This window comes from Saimiri boliviensis, chromosome 2 (genome assembly GCF_048565385.1).
Source record: "Saimiri boliviensis isolate mSaiBol1 chromosome 2, mSaiBol1.pri, whole genome shotgun sequence".
NCBI classification, from domain to species: Eukaryota; Metazoa; Chordata; class Mammalia; order Primates; family Cebidae; genus Saimiri; species Saimiri boliviensis.
In genome coordinates this window covers 160,616,430-160,642,890 of record NC_133450.1, presented here as the reverse complement: position 1 = coordinate 160,642,890, position 26,461 = coordinate 160,616,430, and the positions used below count along the sequence as shown (strand labels likewise).

Sequence of the window (26,461 nt, the reverse complement as noted above, 5' to 3'; positions counted from 1 at the left end):
ACCATTACCAAAAACAAACTTTAAAAAAAAAAAAAAAAAAAAAAAACCCTACAGTTCACAATGATTTATAACTTAATGTTGAAGAAATCTTGTGGTTCTTTACCTCTTGGGGAATTAGTCCTTTAATAAATTTAAACTTCAGGTCAAAAGAAATAGGAATCAATTCTATTGCTAATTTTACCCTGAGGTCAATTAACTCTTCTTCCACATGGTATTAAAATATAAGCTGAAGGGCAGGGTAGGCTTATTAAACCTGCAATAAGCTCAGCAGTTAGCAAGTTTTCTAAAGTTCTTACAACTATTCTAAATTTACGATTACAGGCCAGGCACATTGGCTCCTGCCTGTAATCTCAGTGTTTTTGGAGACCAAAGTGGAAGGATCCCTTGAGCCCAGGAGCTTGAGACTAGCCTGTGAAACATAGGGAGACTCCATGTTAATAATTTAAAAAATAAAGAAAGAAAGAAATTGACCAGGTATGGTGGCATATGCCTGTGGTCCCAGCTCCTCAGGAGGCTAAGGTGGGAGGATCACTTGGGCCCAGGAGGTCAAGGCTACAATGAGCCATGATCACACCCTGTCTCCAAAAATAAATAAACAAGTAAATTTTAGATTGTATTCTCATAAAAATATAGCCTTGGTCACCTGTAAAATGTTCCCATGTTAACATTTAGCAAGGAATTTTACTGTCTATCCTTATGGAGAAGAAAATTCTGCAAAGTTAAGGCTATATACTTGTTTCCATTCAAAAATTAATCACCACTTGTGTATCACAAACATAAACAATCCAACAGGAAACCAGAAGTATTCTCTTTTTTTAATTATACATTAATGCCATGTTGAAACCACTTAAAGTTTATATATGATTTTTTTGTCCTGAGATGTACAGACTATATATTCCTTTCCCAGGTAGAAAGTCATGTGTATCCTTACACCTTCCAGCTAGGACTCATCTTTTTAAGCTCTCTTGCTTGCACAATGCAAAATTTTTAAAGGCAGCAGGAGGTGGAAGGATATCAGAGTTTGAACCCTGCAGGCTTACATCAAGAGTTGACTATGAAAGAAAACAATCTTAGTCTTCTTCCCTGTAAGCTGAAGAAGCAGAAGGACAAAGGAATAGAAAGTGATGGGGAGGGGGCAATTTTATAGGGTAATTTATAAAGGCCTTTCTGATATGGTGATATTTGAGGGGAACTTTGAGTGCATACATATGATGATCTGGGGGAGAAGTATTTTAGCAAGCAAGAATAGCATGTAAAATGAGAACATACTTGGTGTGTTCCAGGCACAGCATGGAGCCCAGGATAGATGAATGGGTGAATGGATGAGTAGACAGAGCTTAAAAAATAATTCTTATTGAGTAGATGGGCTAATGCCAGCAGCCATCAGCATACACACAGCATTATCCTCAATACTAAAAACATTGACCAAAACGACATAAAAATTAAGTAGGGCTATATTACATCAAGGTGCTATCTAACACTGTGGTATAAGAAAAGAATGTGATGCAACTGTTCTTACAGGCGAGCCAAGCCTCTCAGCCTTCAATAGCAATGTTGGTTTCTCTGCTGTCAGTCTTTGCTCAGGGAAATGATGAAGATGAAGATAAACAGCACTACAGCCATAAGCTACTTTCAGCTCCATTCTAGTTCAAGGAATGTCATTAAATATTATTAAAGCAGGCATTTGACTCATTCACCTCTCAAAAGAATATCAGCTCGGCTACATTTAATCCATTCATGAAATTAAGCTGTTATTTTTTGTTCCTTTTTTTTTTTTTTTTTTTCTTAAGAAACAGGGTCTTATACTGTCACCCCAGCTAGAGCACAGTGGTAGGATCACAACTCACTACAGCCTTGAATTCCTGGGCTAATGTGATCCTCCACCCTTAGCCTCCCCAAATAGCTAAAACCACAGGCCCACGCCATTAAATTTTATTTTTATTTTTTTGTAGACATAAGGTCTCATCCTGTTGCCCAGGCTCAAAAGGAATCCCTAGGCTCAAGGGATACTATCACCTCAGTCTCTCAAAGTTGCAGGGATTACAGAAATGAGCTACCACATCTGGCCAAAGTTGTAAATTTTGCTTACTAATATGTGAATGCTATTTTCAAACTACTCTTAGGCATCTTTTCAAAGAAAGCAGACCATATTCATTTTCATATTTCATATTTTAAGTGTTTATAATTCAATGATATATACAATTCTACATAAAAAGATAAACACTATTGGGTCAAATCAGAAAACTATATTTTAAATAACGTTTTAAGACTGTTGAGAAGCAGGGTATTCAAAGCTGCTGTCCTTATACGACCTCCCTTGTTCTACTCAGGGACACAAAGACCTGCTGTGAGTTGAAACGAACAGCAGCAGTGTCTGCTCTGAAGCCAGTGCAACTTGTCGGCTCAATTACTCCTTCTTTATCCACGTGAATTCCCTAATCAGGCTGGATACATTCAAAAAAAGTACTGAATTCTGACAATCGCTACAGATAGTCATACCTCCCCTGACCCACTCTTAAGGCTACATGAACAGTTTCTGCTGAATATGGAATATTAATACTGTACAAGAACAATATTGTACAATTTTCCAAAAAGTCACAATGGGAAGCTAAATCATCTAGAGGGGTCTTTTCTCAGAGGAAAAGGGCCTCTTTTGAGGAGAGGGCAGGACAAGAAAGGTCACCCTGGTCCTGGGATTCAGGGTCCATGAGCGAAGAGTAAGAAGAAAGCATGACCAGGTGAATCCTAACACTGAAATAGAAGCTGTTGGGTGGCTGGGACCCAGCATTATTAATATTAGCAAGAGGTAGTCAGTGCCCATCATGTAATTCTTCCCAGACTAGTTAATAATGCAGGTGATAGAACAATTCTGTATCTTTACTGTATCAATGTCGATATGATTGTGACTTTGTACTATAGTTTTCTAAGATGGTAGTATTGGGAAAAACTGAGTAAAGGGTACAAAGAATCATTGTGGACTATTTCCCATACTGCATATGAATCTACAATTACATCAAAATAGTTTAATTTTTTAACAAATAGAAAAATCAAGCTTCGACATGTGGCCATAAGCTCCATGTGCTGAATTATCATTCTGTGAGTCACAGCTCACAGAAGGCTTACCTCTCTGTCACTGAATGAATATGATTTAGACCCATAAATGTAAAATGTTATTTATTTGTGCCCTAAAAGAGGATTTCAGTACACAGCATGTTGCTTTCAAAATGTGTTCTCACCGTATAATGAATATGGTAAAAATGGATATTGCCACATACACTGGGAACTTTGAAGCTATTTCTCTCTCCATTGGGGACCGCTGGGATTTCCCCAGGTTCAAGGCCATTCCCATGACTCTCCACATCACTCTCTTCTCCCTCTGTTAACACACCATTACTCTCTACCACTGATGAGCATGACTCAGGTGATTTTGGCCATGAAAGCTTGGGTGAGTCTGATTTCTTGGGCTTCTCATAGCCACTAGATAATGGAATGGAATCATCAGCCTCATTGGGTTTAGAAGGTACACTTCTATATGCATAAGTGTTGTCATCCTCAGTTTTTATGTCTTCTGTTACCGATATACTTAAGCAGCTGCTTCCTGAGGATAAAAGAGAAGATGATTAATAAATCTTGCATTGTATTATTACTAAGTAGGATTGGTAAACTATTTCCAACTGATTCCATATCTTACACACACATACACACACAAAGAAACCTCATTTGTACCCATCACATACTAGCTCTGATTCTGAGCAAGCCAGGTCTTCTACTTAAGTATTAAGCCAGGGCTCAAAACCTGGAGATCAATGTGCAAAGAACCATGTAATGACAGAACTAATGAAACTGAGGGTTCTTAGCCAAAACCATCCAGCAATTCATCAAGTGGCTAATTAAACCTAGTATAATGGAAAGCATGATGAGGGGCTGGGTGCAGTGGCTCATGTGTGTAATCCTAGTAATCCTACCACTTTGGGAGGCCAAGGCAGGTGGATCACTTGAGGCCATGAGTTCAACACCAGCCTGGCCAACGTGGCTAAACCCCAGCTCCACTAAAAATATAAAAATTAGTCGGGCATGGTGGCACACACCTGTAGTCCCAGCTACTCCAGAGGCGGAGGCAAGAAAATCGCTTGAACCCGGGAGGCAGAGGTTGCAGTGAGCTGAGATTGTGCCACTGCACTCCAGCCCAGGTGACAGAGAAAGACTATCTCAAAAAATAAATAAATAAATAAATAAAAGCATGACAAGGCACAATATGGAATTATAATGAAATATCCATATATATTGTATAACTCTCTTCTTTGCATTTGTGGTAATTTCCTTCCCTACCTTCTCTTCCTTGCTATCTTGTATCCATTCATCACAACTCAATTCAAAAATCACCTCTGCCAAGAAACCTCACCTGTCCAGCTCTCAAGCAGTTGAAGTTCTTCCTTGGTAAACCAGCAACATCCTAGGCGATCTCTAGAATGCTACTTACCACACTGGATTGTAATTATGAGCTTACTGCCTAGCTCTCCACTAAAACATGATCTCATTTTTTTCAAAGTTCTGTGGTATAAACTCTATCCACCCGTCTGTTTCAAGAGCAAAGGCAATGAGGCTGGAGAAGCAGCAGAGGACCAGTTTAGGACAATGTGAGGACTTTTTTTTATTGCAGGTAGAATAATACTAAGAAGAAGACATTGACAAGACCTAAGCTTTTTTTCTTTTAAAGGATCACTATGATGGCCACCTGGAGAATTGACCGGCAGGAGTAACTACAGTTGACACTCCTGAATAAGAAGGAAGCAACTGCTGCAGTCGTCCAGGCAAGAGCTATGGTACCAGGAGTCAGATTCTGGCGGAGGGAGCGGGGGTGTCTCCTAAGGAAGGATTTACAGGATAAGAAGTATGTATGAGAGGAACACAGGAATTAGCTCAATTATGAAGAGGGCAAGAACCCCAACAAATATGAAAGTGGCAAATCATTAAAGCAGTTTCAGAAAAATATGCTACCAAAGGGGAAGAAGGCAAAGCAGCTGAGATTTTTAGACAATGGTTTTAGTAAAGAAGAGAAGTCAGGAAATTATACATGCCATTATTGTTGTTCTTCAAACCTGGATCTTTATTTGCTTTTTAAAATGAAGTCGAAAGCTAAGAATCTACAAAGAATTATCTGTAATTGATTTTCTCTGCTCATGTGAATTCAAGAGAAGCCTTCCAAAAACATACATTGTAAATTGAGTCGCCCTTTAAAAAAAAGTCGCATTTTAGAATCTACTTTTTTAATAAACCAAATAGGCACTGCTGGCTGTTTGTCTCACAATTCTGCTACATATAGCAGTGAGACTCCTGACTTTTATAACATTCCCTAGGCCTCTTGGTTGAGTTACATTACGACTTTGAGTAGATCATTGATTAAGCTATGTGGACTAGTCAGATGTGTGTCATAATGAACATCAATTTAAGGCATCTGATCATCCACCATCGACTATTATATGTGAAACATAACTAACCATCTTCTCACCTGAGTGTTTGATACCATCAGACAAATTCTGATCCGCCTGCATGCTGCTAGCAGAGGCCTCTTCTTCTGAAGGTACTTCTGTGTTCCTCAGCTTCGCTGCTTCTTGAGGCTTTTCACTGACCTTGAGATCATCTATGCCTGAGTCACCGTTAGAAACCTCTGCCCCACTGACTTCAGCTGACACTTCCTCTTCCTCCTCAGCCTTAGGCCTTTTAGAGGTAGATCTAGCACACTGGAAGCTGTCAACAAGAGAAGCAGTAGTCAGAGCAGAATGCTTGCAATGGATATGAAAAATATGTCCCAATAAAAATGTCACTGTCACTTGCTTAAAGAAGGAAAGAACTAACATTGTTAATCACTACACCAAGTCAGTGTTCACAACTGAAAGATTAACTTTGAAATCAAAATCTTAAGAACAAGTTTTATAACAAATTTTAAAATTCACACAACTGTAAATAATTATTAAACATTATTTTGAAAAAGAGCCAATGCAAAAATGTAGCAACATTTTAAAAGTCTGAAAATAAAAATAAGGTAAAAAATGTTGAAATGAGAGAGAAATAAAATCAATAAATAAAATATTTGGATAATTAAGAAAATAAATTTAAAAATCAAGATACCCTGTAAGGCTAGTGCTAAAATCTAATTATTTATATTTCAAGGTGAACTACTGACTACTTTTCATTGAGTTTTGTATAATTGTCAGGTATGTATTAAAATAATTCAAATTAAATGCCAATTCATCAATAGAGAAATTATTTAAAAATAGAACAAGGCTATCTGGAGAGAGAAAGAGAGAGAGAGAAGAGAGAGAGAGAAAGAGTGAGAGAGAGTGAGAGAGAGAGAGAGAAAGTGAGAGAGAGTGAGAGAGAGAGAGAGAGAGAGAGAGAGAGAGTGTGTGTGCATGCACACACGCTTCCTAAAGACACTGTCTCACTATATTGCCCAGGCTGGTCTTGAACTCCTGGCCTCAAGTGATCCTTCCTCACTGGCCTCCCAAAGTGCTGAGATAACAGGCATAACCCACCACATACAACCTAATTTTATGTATTTAACATTGTATATCAACAAACTATTTTCAGAGTTAACACAATTTTTATCTTTTTCCTATTTTCCAGCAAGTCACTTGATAGCTTTGGCATATATGCTTTTTACATATGAAATAAACATTTCTAACAATTAGAAACCATTACAAATAAACTCAAAGCAACAGTGTCCAAAACACCCCCATATGTATTACAAAAACACAAGAAACTGCCACAGGACTAAGCACTGTAAGAAGTCAGGAAGAGCAGAGAAGAGGGTGGCCAGCAATAACCTATATAAATTAGCTTTCACTGCAGCTGATGGCGGTAACAGAGTAACATCACCGTCATCACTTCTGTTGCAAATCCATGCACTGGCTGATGTGGGAAAATCTCAACATTATAAACAGTGTAGTACATGTGAAAAAAAGAAGGCTGACATGTGCTTGAAACATCAGTGAATCACTCCCTTCATCAGAATTCCCTAAATGGGGTATTTCCCAAGGGAGATCAGTAATCTCTAAATATCAATCCACAAGGCTGAGCATATTAAACAAGCCCATAGTCAGACTTTCTAAGTAGGTGAGCAAGTTCCTTGACTATGTAAACCTACGGACAGGCATTTCGATCTGTTCAGACGTCATAAATCTACGTTCTCTATCAACCCAAAAGGCCCTCTGTGGTTAATAACTAGGAAACTAAGTCATACACCTAATGAAAATATTGTGTTTTCCATCCATTAAAGAACAATTCTCAAGATGTTCTCCTGGTGCGCATTCTGAACTCAGGATTGAATACTGCCTCCTTCCAACGCTGGTTTCTTTCGTGCTGTGAATTAACACATTTATCAAAGACACTGACTGGTCAAATCAGTATTTCTCAAATTTTCTTGAATGTAAACCACAATGAGTTATACATTTCAGATAGTGGTACTACATACACACATGCACATACTTACACATGTCATGAGTGAGTATCTGCCCTTACCACAGAAGAAGCACTATAATAGTTTTTATTCTATTTTACCACCTAATTTTAAAACAGTCTTGATCTACTAAACTGATGTGTAAACAAACACTTTGAAAATGATTGCAGTAAATGACAGGGCTAAATATCAACACCTGAGTTAATTCTGCACCTCAGGTCTGACTCTTACACAACGCTGAAGTGTGACTCCATGTTCCTAAGGTTCCTGCACTCACTACAACTCTAAATTAGCAGAAAATAAGTATCAGGAAAAAGAACAGAGAGAAAATAAGCATCATAAGTCTGGGCAAAGATGTAAAATTACCGTGTTATTGAGTTAATATCAAAGAAAGTGGAAACAAGCTACAGGGGATTAGATACATGCAAGCATTAAAAATTATGTTGCAGCAAATCAGTCAGTTATATTAAAAAAAAAAAACACTCAAAACTGATCATCAGATTGTTAATAGAGCATGGCCCCAATTTTGGAAAGATATATACTATAAAATATATAGTAAATATATAGGTAAAGGATATATACAAAATGTTAACACTGGTTATCTCTGGATAGTGAGGTTATGGGTGATATGGGATTCCTTCATTATTCTTTTCCTTATTTTACAAATTTCCTCCAATGCACAAATATTACTTTTATAATCTGAAAGAAAAACAATGAGTAATATTGAAGAGGAAAATTTAACATTAAATTGGAAAACATAAGAGCCTTAAAAGGTAGCCTAAGGACCTGAGCAATACAACACACATCCTATTCAATAGGTTTTAAAACAATAAGATGCCCACAGCAGAACTAAAAGCTTTTGAAATGGCCCCGGCCACAAAGATGGAATGGAGAATAAAATTCGCAAGGATAGGCATGGTACAGAAACGCCATATTGCAGTGTTTTACATCTTATAAAAGAATAAAACCAAGTGCATCAAATGTGGTAAAATATACGCATCCAGATGAGAGTAGTACTTCAGATGTTGGACAAATGAAGAAGATAACCACTAAAGTCAAAAAGAAAAATGGTGGCAAAATGAAAATGTGGAAAACCAAGTTACTGATTAAAACATAAAAATACACAGAAAGGAACAATACAACCATAAAAGACATTAGTGTAAGTGGTCTAATAAGTTCTATATTGTTCTATTTGCCATGTAGAGCAACTTCAGGAATATTCTCAAACAAAATAAATATACATCTCTTCCTACATTATATTTATTACACATCTAAGAATTAAAAATAATTTGTCTCACATTTTCAGGAAGGTATTAAGTAAAGTTATGATTAATAAATAGAAAAAGCAAGTAAATCGCCTTTGAGAACACCACATCCAATGACCCATTTTAACTGAGAAAACACTATAGGCAAGGGGGGTCAGTAGGGTGAGGGGTCATTACCTCCGGGATGCTTTTCTTACTTTCCTCCTCCTCTGCAGCCATGCTTTTACTTCAGGGGTAGATGCTGGAGTAGGCTTCGTGTGATCAATGGTGTATATATCCTTTCCTTGTTTCCAAAGCTGATATCTGTCTGGCTGAAATTTCCTCACAAAGATATCCATTGAAATTTTCACCATGTCTTTTCTACAAGTGCACTGAAACACATAATAGAGGATAATGTGTTACATTATCAAACATCCAATGGATGATAAACCCTATTTCTTCGGAACAGAGATGAGAATCTATACATTCACATTTATAAGCAGGAAAATAAGATGGGAAAATGATTTGTGGACCTCACAGGAAACTATATACCAAGAAAAACTAAAACGAAAAGAGTGCTCATTTGGAAGCATGCCTGCAATTGAAAGACTATCCGCCCATCACAATGATATCTCAATGAACTGAGCACTGAAAGGTATGTAAAGCTGAAAACCTGGGATGTCAAAAATAAAACAACCCAATTAATATGTGATTAGAATACTTTAACCAATGATTTGAGAAAAATTTACTCTAAGATATATTTTGTTGTATTCATGGTTATTAAGAAACCCTCACAAGGTAACCCAAAATTAGAAGCAAATCAATAGCCTTTTCTACATCACATCACATATAACATCCAACGCCATCAACAACAACAACAAACATATCCACTAAAATGAAGACATAGGGTAAAGGTGAGAAGTTCAAAGAAAAATTACTTCGAATCTACTGTGCATTTAATTCTTAGAGTTATCAGTAACATCTTATTAAGCAAGTTTTCTAAAAGACTTCACACAAAGTTTTATTAGGTCTAGGCCAACACTATGCAACAGGGAAGTTATCATTCAAATGGTGGTGCATAAATAATCCCAAGGATTTAACTGATACACGTTGACAATCTCTAACATACCTGGTAAGAGACTGACTGAACAGTTCTGAAACAGTAAGACTTTTGACATCTTAGTGATACAATTATCACCTCCATACAAATTAACACCAAAGTCTTAATAATATCTAAACCCAAATTCCCTCCACAGAGTTCTCATCCTAATGGCCATTACATTCAAAATACCTAAAATTAATGTCTTCAACTTCAAACCATACTCTGTCACTATGATACCACAATTCTATTCTCCTACATTCACAGTCCACATTTCCTAGATACTCACTACTCCTTCAACCCTAAAAGCTCAGCCTGTCTCCATATACAGTGTCTCCTGTCTTGATTCCTTCTGCCAGCATCCTCGTAGCTACGCTGCCAGGCCTTGCACAGCAAGGCTAATGTCCCTGACTGTAGTCTCTCCTAACATCAATCCATCGTTATAGCTGTTACTTTCATCTCCCCCAAATACCTTACAATCTTTCATTCCTATGTTCAATAAGGTGTAATCACCCTGCTTTTCCTTTAGAATAAGATCTAAACTTATGAGCCTGGCATTAAGGGCTCCAAGATTTTACTCCACCAGAGAGATTTTCAGGTTTCACTCCCACAGTAAGTCAACATGAATATTCTTTTCAAGTCATGGGAACCAAATGCCCCATATGCTTCATTACTTCTGTATTTTCCTCCTACCATACCACTTTCCTGCACACTAGTCTGCTATCCAGCAAAACCTCATCCTCAGCTCTGAATATAAACTGTATCGCTTGTTCCTCTGAACCTAATACTATTTATCTACACCACTGCATTCTATTACTGGTTATGTATAGTGAAGGTTCTAAGTTACCTTGCTACAATTATCTTGCCAGTGGAATATAGAAAATGAGGATCCTGAGAAATTGAAAGATATTTTAAAATGTAATCTTTTGACTAAAGGGGGAAAAAAAGCTTGGACTTATAACCAGAAACTTTCTTAAAGTGTTACTAATGTTGCTTCAAAAAGAAAAACTAAACAGTGAACAAGAGTGATGCTCCCCACTTTAAAGAGCTAATTGAGGCCTGATCATGATTACAACTGTAACATCCCTAGGGCAGATAAGCTAGAGAGGTACAGAACACTATTTCTGAGGAGTATGTCTCATAAAAAAAACCTTTGACCTGATAAATATTCATCTTGTTTGCTGATATGATGCCATGAAGCCTAAACATAAACAGCAGATAAGCCATGGTCAAAGAGGAATGTGCTCAGAGACTGGAGGATGGTGTTGCTGGAAAAACTTGCTAAACAGATTAGGCATGTGACTCATGGATCCAACCATGTGAGCAGAAGCCAGGAAAAGAGATGTGGTTATCCAAGAGAGATCTGTGTGAGACCGTCTTGCTTGAAGCTTGGATGTTCATGAAATACATAGAAGACTGACAAGGATTTTAAGATGTTTATACCAGCAGAAATGCTGCTGGCCTGAACCAAAAGGAACAGAGACAGGAAAAAATGAAGGAATGACTCCAAGAACAGAGCCACAGATGCAGAATGACTGAGTGGACAAAACCTCATTGGGCTGTTACAGCAGCCCTAACAAAGTACCCTTTAGGAGGCGCAGAAACATGCTGCTATGCATCTTAAGATTTCCTCAGGATTAAATCGACCAGGAAACCCACCTATACTAAATTTTTCTAAATAACCTAAACCCAACAATTACAATCTCAGTAATGATATAAAAGATAACATAAAAAGGCAAGATTATACCTTTAAAGTTTATTTGGTATTATTATGCAATGGAAGATGAGGAAAAGATAACACCATATCAATTTGCTAGGAAACTGTAAGTCCCATGATACAAATAGTGCTTAAAAGACTGGATTCAAACTCCAGCTTCAACAATGACAAGCTATGAAATCTTGAGCAACTTACTTTGATTTCTTCATGCCTCAGTTCCCCCATCTGAAAAACTGGGAGTAACAATGGTAACTATCTTCATGGGACTGATAACAGAATTAAACTTTGTGTTCTTATAAAATGTTGCTGAAAATGCTATATAAGTGCCTATTTTTAAAAGACCCAATATGGCTTATATAAATTGCTATCTGACCACAAGAACACAGAGATTTCTAGTGTTATCTTATTTTGCCTTACTGGAAAAAGTGGAAGCAACAAAGGAAATGAGAATCAGAATGCCACATCTAACAAATGGTCTTAAGGGTCAAGGGGAAGTAAGTGCGCAGTGGTTCTAAAGAATCAAACAGAAGCAATCCCAGACTTCAGGAGGACTGCGATAACCCGAGAAGACCAGGCCATTGCTGTAGGAGGCGGGAAAGCAGTATACCTCAAGCTTCTGTTTGCATGATATGTGGCAACCAGACTCAACTTCATGGTTTCACATCTAGAGCAAGCTGAAAGGCCCAGTAGATATAAGGCATTAATGAGAGGAAATGCCCATAAAAAGAATTACTACTACCCAGGTGCCAAAGGTAGGATGCTGTAAGGTAAAATAAGATGGAGGCAAGGGTTCAACTCATATGACTTCTTTGTTCTCCACTGTGTTTAAAAAGAAACAAAATAGGCCTCCTTTTAACAGAAGAACTTGGTATTACATGGCAACATCTACCTGGTTTGGGGAGGCCAAGGCAGGTGGATGGCTTGATCCCAGGAGTTCTAGACCAGCCTGGGGAACGTCAAAACCGCATCTCTACCAAAAATACAAAAAGTAGTTTCATAACCCAGTCTCAAAAATAAACCCAATGAAACAAATATTGTCATCTTGTGGTGATGCATGAGTACATGCCATATCCTTAGACCTATCCTGCCCTATCCCAGCCTTTAGATCTAAAATGCTGTCCTTTAGAATAACCACCAAAAACATATTTACCAAAAAAATGGTTTATACCAAAAAAAAAAAAGGAACAACATATTTCCTGAAAAAAATGTGAATGGATAATTTAAAAAGCAAAACTTAGTTTTAAACATCCTAAATTTTAAAATAAAACTCTCGCCTCCTCTCCCCCAAAAATATTATTGCTTTTAAAGGTTATCAGCTAATTATCTCTGAGGCATAATCAAATTACATAGATCCAAACTACGGTATGAAAAAGGCATCTATTCTAGATTCTATCCAACACAAACCAAAAGGGTCCGACATCCCCCAATATATAAGGTATAAAAACATGAGGCTGTTTGTAAAACTTTAAAATGCAAAATGTTCAATTAAATAGCAATTCACTGGCTTTAAGAACACAAGTTTATGTTTTTAAGACAAGTTGCCTGCTGAATAGTATCATATATAATATTATGAACAAATGGAAGAGAGACATTGTACATTTCATTGTTTTCTAACAATCCTAACGTTAGTGAAGGCATGAAGAATTAAGCATGTATTATTAAACAATCATTTCTAATTTATATTATACCATAATTCATAATTATTCATTATTTCTATATTAAAAAGTACCAAAGCACTGCTAAGTGTTAGGCATCAAAGTAACCTCTTAATTAACAAAGAATATGTCTGGTGGTGGTAACCAATAGGGCCAAAATCATTAATTAGGCCTGACATATAATTGTATTCTAAGTCCTCAGACTACACTCTCATAGTCACAAAGATCTGTGCAAGTTCAGATACTTTAGTCTCAAAAACAAAAGTATGAAACCAATACTAAATTTTTTTTTTTTTTTTTTTTTTGAGACAAGGTTCCGTATTGTCAGCCAGGCTGGAGTGCAGTGGCGCAATCTTAGCTCACTGCAACCTTCCCCTCCTGGGTTCAAGCAATTCTCCTGCCTCAGCCAATGAAATAGCTGAGATCACGGGCGTGTGCCACCACACTCGGCTAATTTTTGTATTTTTAGTAGAGACGGGATGTCGATATGTTAGCCAACCTGGTCTCAAACTCCTGACCTGGAGTGATCCACCTGCCTCGCCCTAAGTGCTGAGATTATAGGCACGAGCCACTGCACCTGGCCCTAAATATCTTATTCTAATTTTAATAAACCATTATTGTGAATTATCTCAGATACCTTGCCCCATCTGACTTTATACACCAGTCTATTATTAACCATGAGAGTACACCCAGTGTCTGTCTTATAGAGAAGTATATTTTAAATGCCTAGAGAATAAAAGTCTTTTAAAAATATTTGTTAAATAATCTTTTTAAAAATACATGTGAGGAGACAGAGAAAGGCTCAGAGCTCAAGGTCACATACCTAATAAGTAACAGAGACTGTGGTAGATTCAAATCTAGCACTCCTACACTCTTACCTAATCTGCTGTGGAAATTCCAAAAGAAAACCACATTCAGTACATTTAATACGTTTCTTAATTTAAATGGCCATATTTTTCCATCTCAATCTTCTTTATCTATGACCCAGAACCAAACTGAAATTGTAGCTGAGAATAAACGCCCGGGCCTCATTACATTTGCCTTCTATGCATGATATCATGCTGTGTTGATAGAGTTTAACCAGCCTAGCTAACAATTTTCCAAAATAACTTTCCTCCCCTTCTCCTACTTCTAATAGGTTCAGACTAATTTCTCTGGAATATTTGCAGGCTTCACTGTGCCAGGATATGTCTCCCTTATAAAGTAAGGCAATTATAAAGCAATTTAAGGTATGGGACTAGAAACTCAATCTTTCTGACCCATGAGAGCACTGTTCAAATAGACAAAGAAAAACTATGCAAAAAGAAGGGAAATGGATTCAAATAGTTTCCTCCAGGGTCTCCAAAAGATTCTGTAGAAATTATTTTTAGAATTTCTGCTCTTCAACACCTCAATATCTGATAAAAGGTTGTGGAAGTTCAGAGTTACAGATATTAAACAATCCACTCCTGCTGTGTCATGTAAAACGCCATGAAATTGAACTCTTTAGTATTCAGGGGTAGAAAAAGTTATTTTGTTCTGAATTCATGAACTCCATGTCACACTTTATATGGATGATAAATAAGAGGAAGATCAGATAAAAATAGGGCTCTGCACACTCTTAGAGATCTAAATTCTTTATGAACGTAAATATTCGTATGAGACTGTATGATCAAATACGAAAGCAGAGAGGCCGGGCGTGGTAGCTCATGCCTGTAATTCTAGCACTTTCAGAGGCTGAGGCAGGCAGATCACCTGAAATCAGTAGTTCCAGACCAGCCTGGCCAATATGGTGAAATTCCATCTCTACTAAAAATATAAAAATTAGCCAGGCATGGCGGCCCATGTCTATAATCTCAGCTACTTGGGGAAACTGAGGCAGGAGAACTGCTTGAACCCAAGAAGTAGAGGTTACACTGAGTGGAGTGGAGATCATACCACTGCATTACAGTCTGGGCAACAGAGCGAGACTCTGTTTCAAAAAAAAAAAAAGCAGACAGAAATGGCATGGATGCATATTGTTGTATATAATCCTTCTCCTAAATGTTTTTATTAAAATGTTCAGATATACTGATTTCCTTGTTGGAGGGTCTTTCAGTTATTTCTTTTTAAATGTCTAAGTTAAGGTAATTAGAAGGCATCCTGAACCCAGAATGAAACTTAGGAAGTAAGTCAACCACTTGAATCATCATATTCTAATTCATGGATAAGAAACTGAGGCACAAAAATGCTAACTGACCTGTCGGATGTCACAAGGATAGTAAACTGGAGGGGAAAGGAGTTAAAGTGATATGAGATTCAGTATCCTACCCATCAGCCTTTTGGGTTTTCAATTTTGTAACCACTGAGTATACAGGAACATAACGTGTAATTTAAGGGTCTGAATATGGAACTAGCTGTCTTACAGGCTTCAAAATGCTGGCCGCATTAAGTACCATCTGACTGATGTTGAAGATATATACCTTTTTCTACTTATGCTGAATATGAGATAAACACAGCATCTCCTACCCTCTTCCATCTTTCGTGCACTAGTCAAACACTAGTAGGAATGTAGGTAGATATTAATGAGAAAATAGTGTTTTAAAAGAAGGGGAGTGGGGGATGTTAATAAGGAGAAAAAATTTTAAAAGTAGCTATGCATGCATAATAAAATTCCCAGAATAAGCTCTAGATAGTATATCAAGGGTACTCTCACCTGGGAGAAACAAAAATAACAATTTTCAAATACATTCTAGGTTACCATATTTTTAAATGCTATATGTCATACTAATTTTGAATGTGAGTCTCTGGAAAAATGAAACTTTGATTTATTTAGCAGCCATGTTATAAACACCAACCTGCACTCCATGTACTCTGATTATATGTTACCTGCCACCTGAAAACTCTATGGTTAAATACCTGCTGAAAGCTAACTAGACCAAGAGAGTAATGCTTTTAGTCTATTTTTGATTTTCTAATGTTAACAATATGGTCAGGGGCTGGGCACAGAGGGGCTCACATCTGTAATCCTAGCATTTTGGAAGGATGACACAAGAAGATTGCTTGAGGTCAGCAGTTCAAGACTAGCCAGGACAATGAACCAAGACCCCATAACTGGGAGAAAAAAGAACAGTAGTAATTTAACACTAAATAAGAAAAGGAAAACAACTAACTTTTTTAAAATAAAAATTTGACAATTCAATGATAAAACATACTTTTCAGCCAAACTTCTCAATAAAAATAGTAGTACCATAAGTAAATAATTCAGCAACCCAGAATCACTTTACCTGGCAATACCTGCCTTATCTCTCAAGTGTGAGACTATGACTGTCGCCGCTAATATATTTTTTCTGTTATTAATTTCATGAAATGAATTAAAGTAGACAAAAGACAGATGTATTAAACTTGAATCAGAAAAAAGAACAAGCAGAAGACAGAAAACTACACAATGCATTTAAGTGTTCTTACAGTTTCTCTCTAGCCAAATTTAAACATCAATTAGGAAGAATATGGAGAAACATGTCTTGAAAGAAGATTCACTATTATTCTAATAAATCAAAATGAGAAGAACAGGGTTAAAATCAGTTTAAACCCGGCCGGGCGCGGTGGCTCAAGCCTGTAATCCCAGCACTTTGGGAGGCCGAGGCGGGTGGATCACGAGGTTGAGAGATCGAGACCATCCTGGTCAATATGGTGAAACCCCGTCTCTACTAAAAATACAAAAAACTAGCTGGGCGTGGTGGCGCGTGCCTGTAATCCCAGCTACTCAGGAGGCTGAGGCAGAAGAATTGTCTGAGCCCAGGAGGCGGAGGTTGTGGTGAGCCGAGATCGCGCCATTGCACTCCAGCCTGGGTAACAAGAGCAAAACTCCGTCTCAAAAAAAAAAAAAATCAGTTTAAACCCAACAGGTATCCAACACGCAGAACTAACTCCCACGACTATTACCATTAGCTGTCTAACGTGAGACTCACAACTAGCAAAACAAAGCTGCATTAAACCAATCTGTGACATACTAAGAATAAAACATGCCAACAATTTGGCAACACATTCCAGAATACTTGTATTTGAGTCTTGGCTGGGCGCAGTGGCTCACACTTGTAATCCCAGCACTCTGGGAGGCCGAGGCGGGTGGAACACAAGGTCAAGAGGTAGAGACCATCCTGGCCAACATGGTAAAACCCCACCTCTACTAAAAATACAAAAATTAGCTGGGCGTGGTGGTGCGCACCTGTAGTACCAGCTACTCAGCAGGCTAAGGCAGAAGAACTGCTTGAACCCAGGAGGCGGAGGTTGCAGTGAGCCAAGATCCCGCCACTGCACTCCAGCCTGGCGCCTGGCAATGGAGCAAGACTCTGTCTCAAACAAACAAAAAAATTTAACAGTCTTTTAAAATATGAATAACCTATGACCACAATTGTTGGCATTTTCCTAAGAAGATAATTTTGAATTAATAGACCAACTTAATTTTAACAACACACAGCTCATCTGTGTTTATTGATAATCTTAAAATAAGAAAAAACATTTTCTGCTACTCCTTCAAAAAATTATGGTATAGCCAAGTAAAGTAATTTTTATGGGAGAATATTTAGTCATACGGAAATGCATTACCATTAGGTAGAGAAAACAGGTGAGTGTGTATATTTCTATTTTCATATACATGTATCTATAACATAGATTTTTTATACATATATTTACATACACATACACACACAAACACACAGCTATGCTCACAAAATAGGAAATGGCTCCCCACTACATAGATGGAGCAAGTAAGAGATCAAGGTCTCTCACTCTCACTCTTGATCTTTCTATATTTATCTCAAACCAAAGGTGTTTTACTTCATACCCATTGTTATTTTCCCTTTAGATCACTTACCACAATGTGTAATCGTATTTGGTGTATTTTTTTTAATTCTCAGTTGTTTCCAACACTACAACCTATACTTGGTGAAGACAGGCATCAGTTCTGTTTTACCACTGAGTATCTGTGATCAGTACACAGTGCATGCTCAGTAAATATTAGCTGAATGATGGCTAACCCACTAGAGTAATGCCAGCAATGTAAGACACAAGACCGCAAGGCACAGTGGCTCATGCCTGAAATCCCAGCACTCTAGGAGACCAAGGCAAGCAGATCACCTGAGGTCAGTAATTCACCAGCCTGGCCAAAAGGGTGAAACCCTGCCTCTACTAAAAATACAAAAATTAGCCAGGTGTAGTGGCACACACCTGTAATACCAACTACCTGGGAGGCTGAAGCAGGAGAATCGCTTGAACCCAGGAGGTAAAGGTTGCAGTGAGCAGAGATCGCACCATGCACTCCAGCCTGGGTGACAGAGCAAGACTCCATCTCAAAAAAAAAAAAAGAAAAGAAAGAAAGAAATGACAAAAATGAAAATTAAAATTGAATGTTGACTTACCATATTTGAATTATTCAGTAACTTCCCTCATTTCTATTTACTTAAGTAATAGAACCGTTGATTAGATGACCTTAAAGTATTATATTACTATGTGGGGGAAGTTTGCCTTAATTAATATGAAACATGTCACGATTGTTAAGGAGCTTTCTTAGTCCAGGAAATGATACTCATCTGCAAACTACAATACAGATTTCTAACTACACATGCATGTGTCAAGAAATTGGTTAATTCAAATAAAATACAGAAACACCATTGATGTCATGAATCATTAACAAGCGCTGGACAAAAGAATTCCTTGACTATCCCAGGAGCAAGGGGAAGGCTGATAAAATCTAGAAAGTGATTTGGCAGGATCAGGTGTATTTTTACTCTATAAAAATTCATTAATCAGTCTAAATGTTAGAACAGTCTACATAATAAATGCAATTTTAACGATCTACATACATTTCCTCATATTCACAGGCACTTTTAATGTATTTAAATCTAAACTGGAATAAATCCAGAAAGGAATCATAAATGCAGCAGAAACCAGTCCCATGTTCTGCCAAGCAGTAAAGACCACTTTAAAATAATTTCGACCATCCATCCATATTTCTAGGTCCAAAAAAAGCTCCACATTTATATAACATGTAATAATCACAGTAAAGATTACTCATCTAAAAAAAGATTACTCATCGATATGTGTAATAAGAAATTATTACACGGCTATAGTTTAACTTATTTATTCATATGTGACTGCGTATCACAATATTACAATTCATCAACTGTGACACTTTTTAAAATCTTGTTTATAAAAAAAGGAATGTGCTGTCTTCACCAGTGCATAAATATAAGCTGTGGCAGCTATCCATTAAATCAAAATGCAAAAATCTTTCCTCATGGGGTCTGAAAGACCAAATTAAAAGGCAAAAGAAGGTAGAGCAGAGGGAATGACAGAGTTAGTGTATGAGTGCATCATTTTGGTGTTGGTTCATCCTACCTTCCATGAGCTGTTGCTAAGAGGAGGTACCCTGGGGGCCAGACCAGGGTTGGGGGAGAGGGGGAATAGTTTTTCAAATAGCAATAAACAATTATCACATACCAAGTCTGCTCATAACTTTGTCTTTCACTTTGTCCGAGAACACAGGAAATAAGTTGAAAATGGCTTCTAAGTCATTTTAGCCACAAAATTATCACACCTGATCCATATAATCTCTGGCCAAGACTAAATTACAAGCCTTTCCTTCACAGTGCAAAATTATGAAGCCTAGCCCACCACAAGCTTGAATTTCCCCTCTCCATGGAATGTATTTTGAAAAGAAAACTAAGAAGTCCAGCACTCTAATAAAATATTACATTACATCCATCTTCAGTTCAAATTTAATACTTGTGCTACAGCAGTATGTCCACAGTAAGAAACTATGAGGCATTCACTCTGCAAATATTTTGGTGCTTAATGTGTCCCAACAGGTACAATTACAGCGACCCAGGGTCATAAGTAAGTAAACTACAAGAGGGAGGACAGAAATCTAAAAAGTTTTTTATGTTCATCATAGCTAAGTTTTTGTAAACTTAATGGGGCTATTTTATTCATAAGAAATCAACACTTTCAAAAAATTTTACTGTAACTGATGGGGTTGAATTAAATGACGAAATTGTGTTGCATGATTTGTTCCTAAGATTTCTCTTCATTAGGATGCTTTCTGACTAAAAAGAGCACCTTGATTGTACCCTAAGCTCAGGCACATAATTTAGGGAGGCTAGACTGGCCAAATATTCCATCCCAATGGCAACACTGATTGGTTCAGAGCTAGGCACATGGCCCAAGAGACACCAAAAGGGTTCAGTGGGAATGTGTCAGTAGCTTGTCTTACTAAAGAAGCTAACAGTCTGCCACAACATGGGAAACAACTCCCTGAGAAAGAAATCATCAGAGCAGAATGTATGACAGATGTCAGGGAGACTGTTGAAGATATGTATCAAGTAGGTAGAGTTCGGTATCTGGAGAATGTTTACCCATACGACCAGCTCAAGCAGAATCAATACACTTAGTATTCATCTCTAAGTATATAACACTCAAAACAAATGTTAAAATCATCTCTGAACATAGAAAAAAATTTAAATAAAAACTGTTCTCCAGTCTGTTTCTGGAAATGTATCTACAGTTGAAACCAGAGCATAACAATTTGTATTTGACCCATGAAAAAATGATTTTATAGTCAGCAAGGATGGAATGGGTTATCAAGTAAAATAGTCATATGATGTGAGCCAGACAGATATGGATGCAAAATTAACAAGACAATCAATAATGGAACAGTATATATAACAGACTGTTTATATTTCCATTTTCACATGTGTTCAAAACAATCCAAGTCAGTCAATATGTTTAGAATATCAGGCCTAAAAGTAAACAGATAAAACAACCCTATGTTCTTAACGTAGAGACTTGATTCTTAGATGGCTGTTTAAACCAGCCACAATTTTAAATGTCAATCAGAACATACAAAAAGGCCTTCAATATGAAAAGTTCATACATACAAAAATGGAGGCCTGGCGCAGTGGCTCACACCTGTAATCCCAGCACTTTGGGCGGCCAAGGTGGGCAGATCACTAGGTCAAGAGTTCGAGACCATCCTGGCCAACACAGTGAAACCCCATCTCTACTAAAAATACAAAAATTAGCCGGACATGGCGGCACGCGCCTGTGGTCCCAGCTACTTGGGAGGCTGAGGTGGAAGAATCACTTGAACCCAAGAGGCAGAGGTTGCAGTGAGCCGAGATTGCACCACTGCACTCCAGCCTGATGACAGAGCAAGATTCCCCATCTCAAAAAAATAAAAATAAAAAGCAATTCTGGCTCTATAGCATTAAGAAAAAAAATATCAAAATAGTAATTAACAATTAACCCATGCTGGGCACGGTGGCTGATACCTGTAATTTCAGCACTTTGGGAGGCCAAAGCAGGCAGATCACATGAGGCCAGGAGTTCGAGACCAGCCTGCCCAATATGGCAAAACTCCGTCTCTACTACAAATACAAAAATTAGCCAGGCATGGTGGTGCGCACCTGTGGTCCCAGCTACTCGAAAGGCTACAAGAATCGTTTGCACCAGGAGGTGGAGGCTGCAGTAAGCCAGTATCATGCCACTGCACTCCAGCTTGGGTGACAGAGCAAGACTCTGTCTGAACACACACACACACACACACACACACACACACACACACACACACCCCAACAGAAGTAACATATGCCAATATTCTAGAACCAATATAAAAATTTTAAACACTCAATCTAACACTTTATTCTAAAAGACCAATATAAAATACCATCTCACTTTAATACAAACATCCAGTCATTTTAATAATCAATGACTAAAATATGACATCTATAACATGACAAAAATATAAAATCCTATAACCACAGTGATATAAAATTATGAAGTACCTGAAAATGAAAAACATACATCCAAAGATAGTATTAAGTAACTGGCATTGAGGTACAAAGGATTTTGGAAGCCTGTTTTCAATAAAACCTCACTTTGGAATTATTCTAGTAGTTCCAATAAGGCCAGAATTCAACTACTTTCCTTTTACATTCTTCCTTTATGAAACCATAAAATATGTGGAAAGTCTAATTTAATGATTGTTTAACCACAGCAACATCAGAGAATCTTGACAATCACAGTGTAGAGGTTCTCTCTCTCTGAAGACCTGACTAAGCAGAATACGAAGTTCTTACAGCAGAGGCTGCATAAAAAACTCGCTCACCAAGAACCACCCAGCAAATATGGAAATGGAACTCTTGGTCTCCTTTCCTCAATGGCAAGTAATTGATGGCATTTCTTCATCTATTAAAAACATTTTTTGAAGAAACAAAGACTTAACCGTGTTACTCAGGCTGGTCTCAAAATCCTGGCCTCAAGTGAACCTCCTACCCCAGCCTCCCAAAGTGCTAGGATTACAGGTGTGAGCCACTGCACCCAAGGCATTCTTCATTCATGTTTAGTTTTCTAAGTGTATAAAGTAAAGGAGGCCTATCTTTGTTCTTATTTTTAAAGAATTTTTAAACATAATTAATTGATCATAATTTTTAAAAATTCAAGCTGAGAGGAGGCTGAGGCAGGAGGATTGCCTGAATCCAGGAGGCGGAGGTTGCGGTGAGCTGAGATCGCGCCATTGCACTCCAGCCTGGGTAACAAGAGTGAAACTCCATCTCAAAAAAAAAAAAAAAAAAAAAAAAATTCAAGCTGAGAGTGATAGCAAACATCTACCACTTACTGTGTGAGTACTATATACCACGTACAATGATAAATGTAAAGCATTTTTTCATTCAGTCTTTATTATGTATTGTCTCAATTAATCTTCATATCCCATGGGAAACTATTACTATCCCTACTTTACTAATGTTGGAATCAAAGAATAATTTACTTATGAAAGGCCATGAAATAAGCAAGTGGTAAAGACTCAGCCTCATATCTTTTTGGCATCAATATCTGTGCTGCTAAAAACTCAAAATATATTGAGAATACAGGATATGGAGTACTAATAATCAGTACCATCCCAGATCTTCTGAACTCTAGGATAATAGGGCTCTAGTATGGTTCTCATGATGAGAAAATGTACAAAGATTATAAGGCAGAAGAAGTAAAAGAGATTGCAACAGAAGGAATATAGGTACAAGTGAGCTCCCTGTTTGTCATGATCTCTAGATAACACCATCTTCCCTACAAGTCCCTGTTACTCCTCTAGTCCTTCCAACAATTTTATAGCCTACTTCCTATTGCCTCTGAACTTACTAGAAACTGAACATTCATGAGCAAGTCTTTCTGTGAACATGCTTTAATCTGTACAGATTCCTTTCTCAAGAGTCTGTACAATTTTTTTTTTTCTTTTGAGATGGAATCTCGCTGTGTCACCCAGGCTAGAGTTCAGTGGTGCAACCTTTGCTCACTGCAACCTCTGCCTCCTGGGCTCAAGCAATTCTCCTGCCTCAGCCTCCTGAGTAGCTAGGATTAGACGTGCCTGCCACCAAGCCCAGCTAATGTTTGATTTTTAATAGAGATGAGGTTTCACCATGTTGGCAAGGCTGGTCTTGAATTCCTGACCTCAAATGATCCACTCACCTTGGCCTCCCAAAGTCCTGGGATTACAGGTGTGAGCCACCGTACCTGGCCAAGAGTTGGTACAATTTTTGTTCCATTTTTCAGGGAGATACTGTAGTCACTTTTAATATTGAGTTGTTCAAGTTCTTTATATGTCCCAGCTACCAATCTGTATCAGATACGTGTTTTGCAAATGTTTTCTCCTCCTTTGGGTCTTACCAATTCAAATTTTTAGTGATATATTTGGTGAGCAGCAGTTTTTAACTTTAATAAGACCCTAAAGCATCCATTTTTATGATTATTGCTTTTTGTGATTTAAGAAGTCTTGTCTATCCTAAAATTATAAAGATAGCTTGATCCCCTACGTTTTCAGCTAACAGCTTTCTATTTTAATTTTCTCTGTCAAGTATAGGATAAATCTTGAATTAGCAGCTGTGTATGGTGAGGTTCAAGGTTTATTTTTTCCCAAATATTGAAGACGTTTTCCCTAGTGGATAGTTGGATGCCTCTGACAAAAGCTAAATGCCATGCAAATGTGGGTCTGGTGTGGATTATCTTCTATTAAAGAAGATCTAAACCTAAACCAAGAACTAGATCTACATACAGATTTATTCTTCATAAACAATCATATCTACAAATCTACAAATAGGGATATTTCTTTCTGATCTTCACGTCTTCTTTTGCTTGGCTTACTGAGGTAACTGGGGCCTTCAGTAAAATGTTGCATTAAAGTATTAAAAGTGAAAATTCCTGCTTTGTTCCAAATCTTAGGCATGAGCTGTCTAAACTCTCCTCATTTCGTATGGTATTTATGTTAGGTTTTTCGGACTTACTTCCACCTAAATGCAAAGTTACCTCTCAAAGTTTTTAATCAAAAATGGGTGTTGCTGCCAGGCGTGGTGGCTCACGCCTGTAATCCCAGCACTTTGGGAGGCCGAGGCGGATGGATCACGAGGTCAAGAGATCGAGACCATCCTGGTCAACATGGTGAAACCCCGTCTCTACTAAAAATACAAAAAATTAGCTGGGCATGGTGGCACATGCCTGTAATCCCAGCTACTCAGGAGGCTGAGGCAGGAGAATTGCCTGAACCCAGGAGGCGGAGGTTGCAGTGAGCCGAGATCGTGCCATTGCACTCCAGCCTGGGTAACAAGAGTGAAACTCCGTCTCAAAAAAAAAAAAAAAAAAAAGCGGGGTGGGGGGGGGGGTGTTGCTTTCTCTGTATTTATTAAAATGGTCATATGCTTTTTTTCCTTTATTCTGTTAACATGGTGCATGAAATAGACAAATTTTTAAATGTTAAATCAAACTTCTTATGATGCTTAATTTTATGTGTCAATTTGACTGGAACATGAGGTACCCAGAAATTTGGTGAAATACTACTCTGAGTATAAGGGTATTTCTAGATACATGGGTAATTCCAATAACAAGTGAATTGGTAGAATGAATAAAGCAGGTGTCTTTCCCTAAAGTGGGTAGGCTCCATCTAATGAGTTGAAAGGGCCCGGGAATGGGATCCTGCCCCTCCCTGGAGTAGGACCTGTTTATCCGACTACATGAACTGGAAGATCGGTTTGCTTCTGCCTTTAGACTACACCTGAAACACAGGTTTTGCTTGGGTCTCAAGCCTGCCAGCTCTCAGAGAGAAAAGTACACTATCAGCTCTGAGTCTTCGACTTATTAACTGCAGAGCTGTCTAAACTCTGAGGCTTCTCTGTTTCCATAATTAAATATGCAGATAAATCCATAAAGAGACACACATACACATACACACACATATCCTGCTGGTTCTGTTAGTCTGAAGAACACAAATACACTTGTGTTCTGGAGAAAAATGTCACACCAATATCAATTAGCACTATTGTCTTCACTTTATCATAATTTAGTCGAAAATTATCTATATTAACATAATTTAGTCATAAAAATATATAATATATCCAAATGTATCTAGATATCATGTATTAGAGAACATAAAATTGATACGTACTTTTAGAATTTTTTTTGCAATTTGCCTTGTGGTAACTTCATGGCTTCCTATACTTACACAGTCAGAATCACCTTTCTCTTTTACTTCCTACTTATAATTTTTCTCCCATTAAAAATAAATAACACGCAAGAAAGAGTAATGGGAAACAGAGCCATATAAAGCAGCCTCCTGGAAATTTCCATTTTTCTACAATTTCACATTCCAGAAAGAGAAATTGAAGAAAAAAAAAAAACGGTAAATAGGCTAGTCTTTAGTGATCAAGAAAAAAATCTAAACTATAATATTTTGGGGGTTATAAGCAACAAATAAATAAGATTTCCTTAGTTAATAATAAAATAATAACATCAGAGTTATGTGCTTCTTTTTCTAATAGTCAAAACTATTAGCTCCAACAGCTTGCAAACGAAGCTACTTTCTAACCATTTTTCAAACATTCAAATACTCTTCTGCACTGAAGAACAGTTAATCTAGAAATAGTTGAAAAAGTGATAGCAAGAAGCAGAAGGATTAAAAATGAAATGTGAGAGGGAACTTTCAGGGTGGTGGAAACACCATCAAGCAGAAAAAACATATAGATAGCTGTTAGGGGCCTTTGAGGTAGGCTAAGAAGATTGAGAGGCAGGAATATTATGCTTCTTTGGAAGAATGCGTGGAAGACACACAAGAGGTTACATTACAAGAAAAGAAACGGATCTCATAAATTTAAATAGCAATGAAAACATCAGTATCAACTCAGATGTCCTGTCTCTCCATTGTTAACCCTCTGCTACATCCTTAATCTTTCTCTATATTATTACCTCTGCCTAAAGAGTCTGATCACCTTGCTATACCAACTGTATTCA

The 26,461-nt window shown here is 37.6% G+C and overlaps 1 protein-coding gene across 7 annotated transcripts in view; it reads right to left on the bottom strand.

Moving 5' to 3' along the window:
* Positions 1-26,461, bottom strand: part of KDM4C (lysine demethylase 4C) — a 398,790-nt gene that overhangs the window by 179,817 nt on the left and 192,512 nt on the right. For 4 of the 7 annotated variants that reach the window (XM_010338768.2, XM_010338767.1, XM_074394786.1 and 1 more), the window contains 3 exons: positions 8,902-9,095; positions 5,510-5,748; positions 3,237-3,598 (listed from right to left, as the gene is read on the bottom strand). In XM_010338768.2, coding sequence (XP_010337070.1) covers positions 3,237-3,598; positions 5,510-5,748; positions 8,902-9,095 — 795 coding nt within the window. Of the gene's footprint in view, positions 1-3,236; positions 3,599-5,509; positions 5,749-7,243; positions 8,159-8,901; positions 9,096-26,461 lie in introns of those variants that run through there. The other 3 variants (XM_003928169.4, XM_039474646.2, XR_012516575.1) reach the window with 2 other exon arrangements.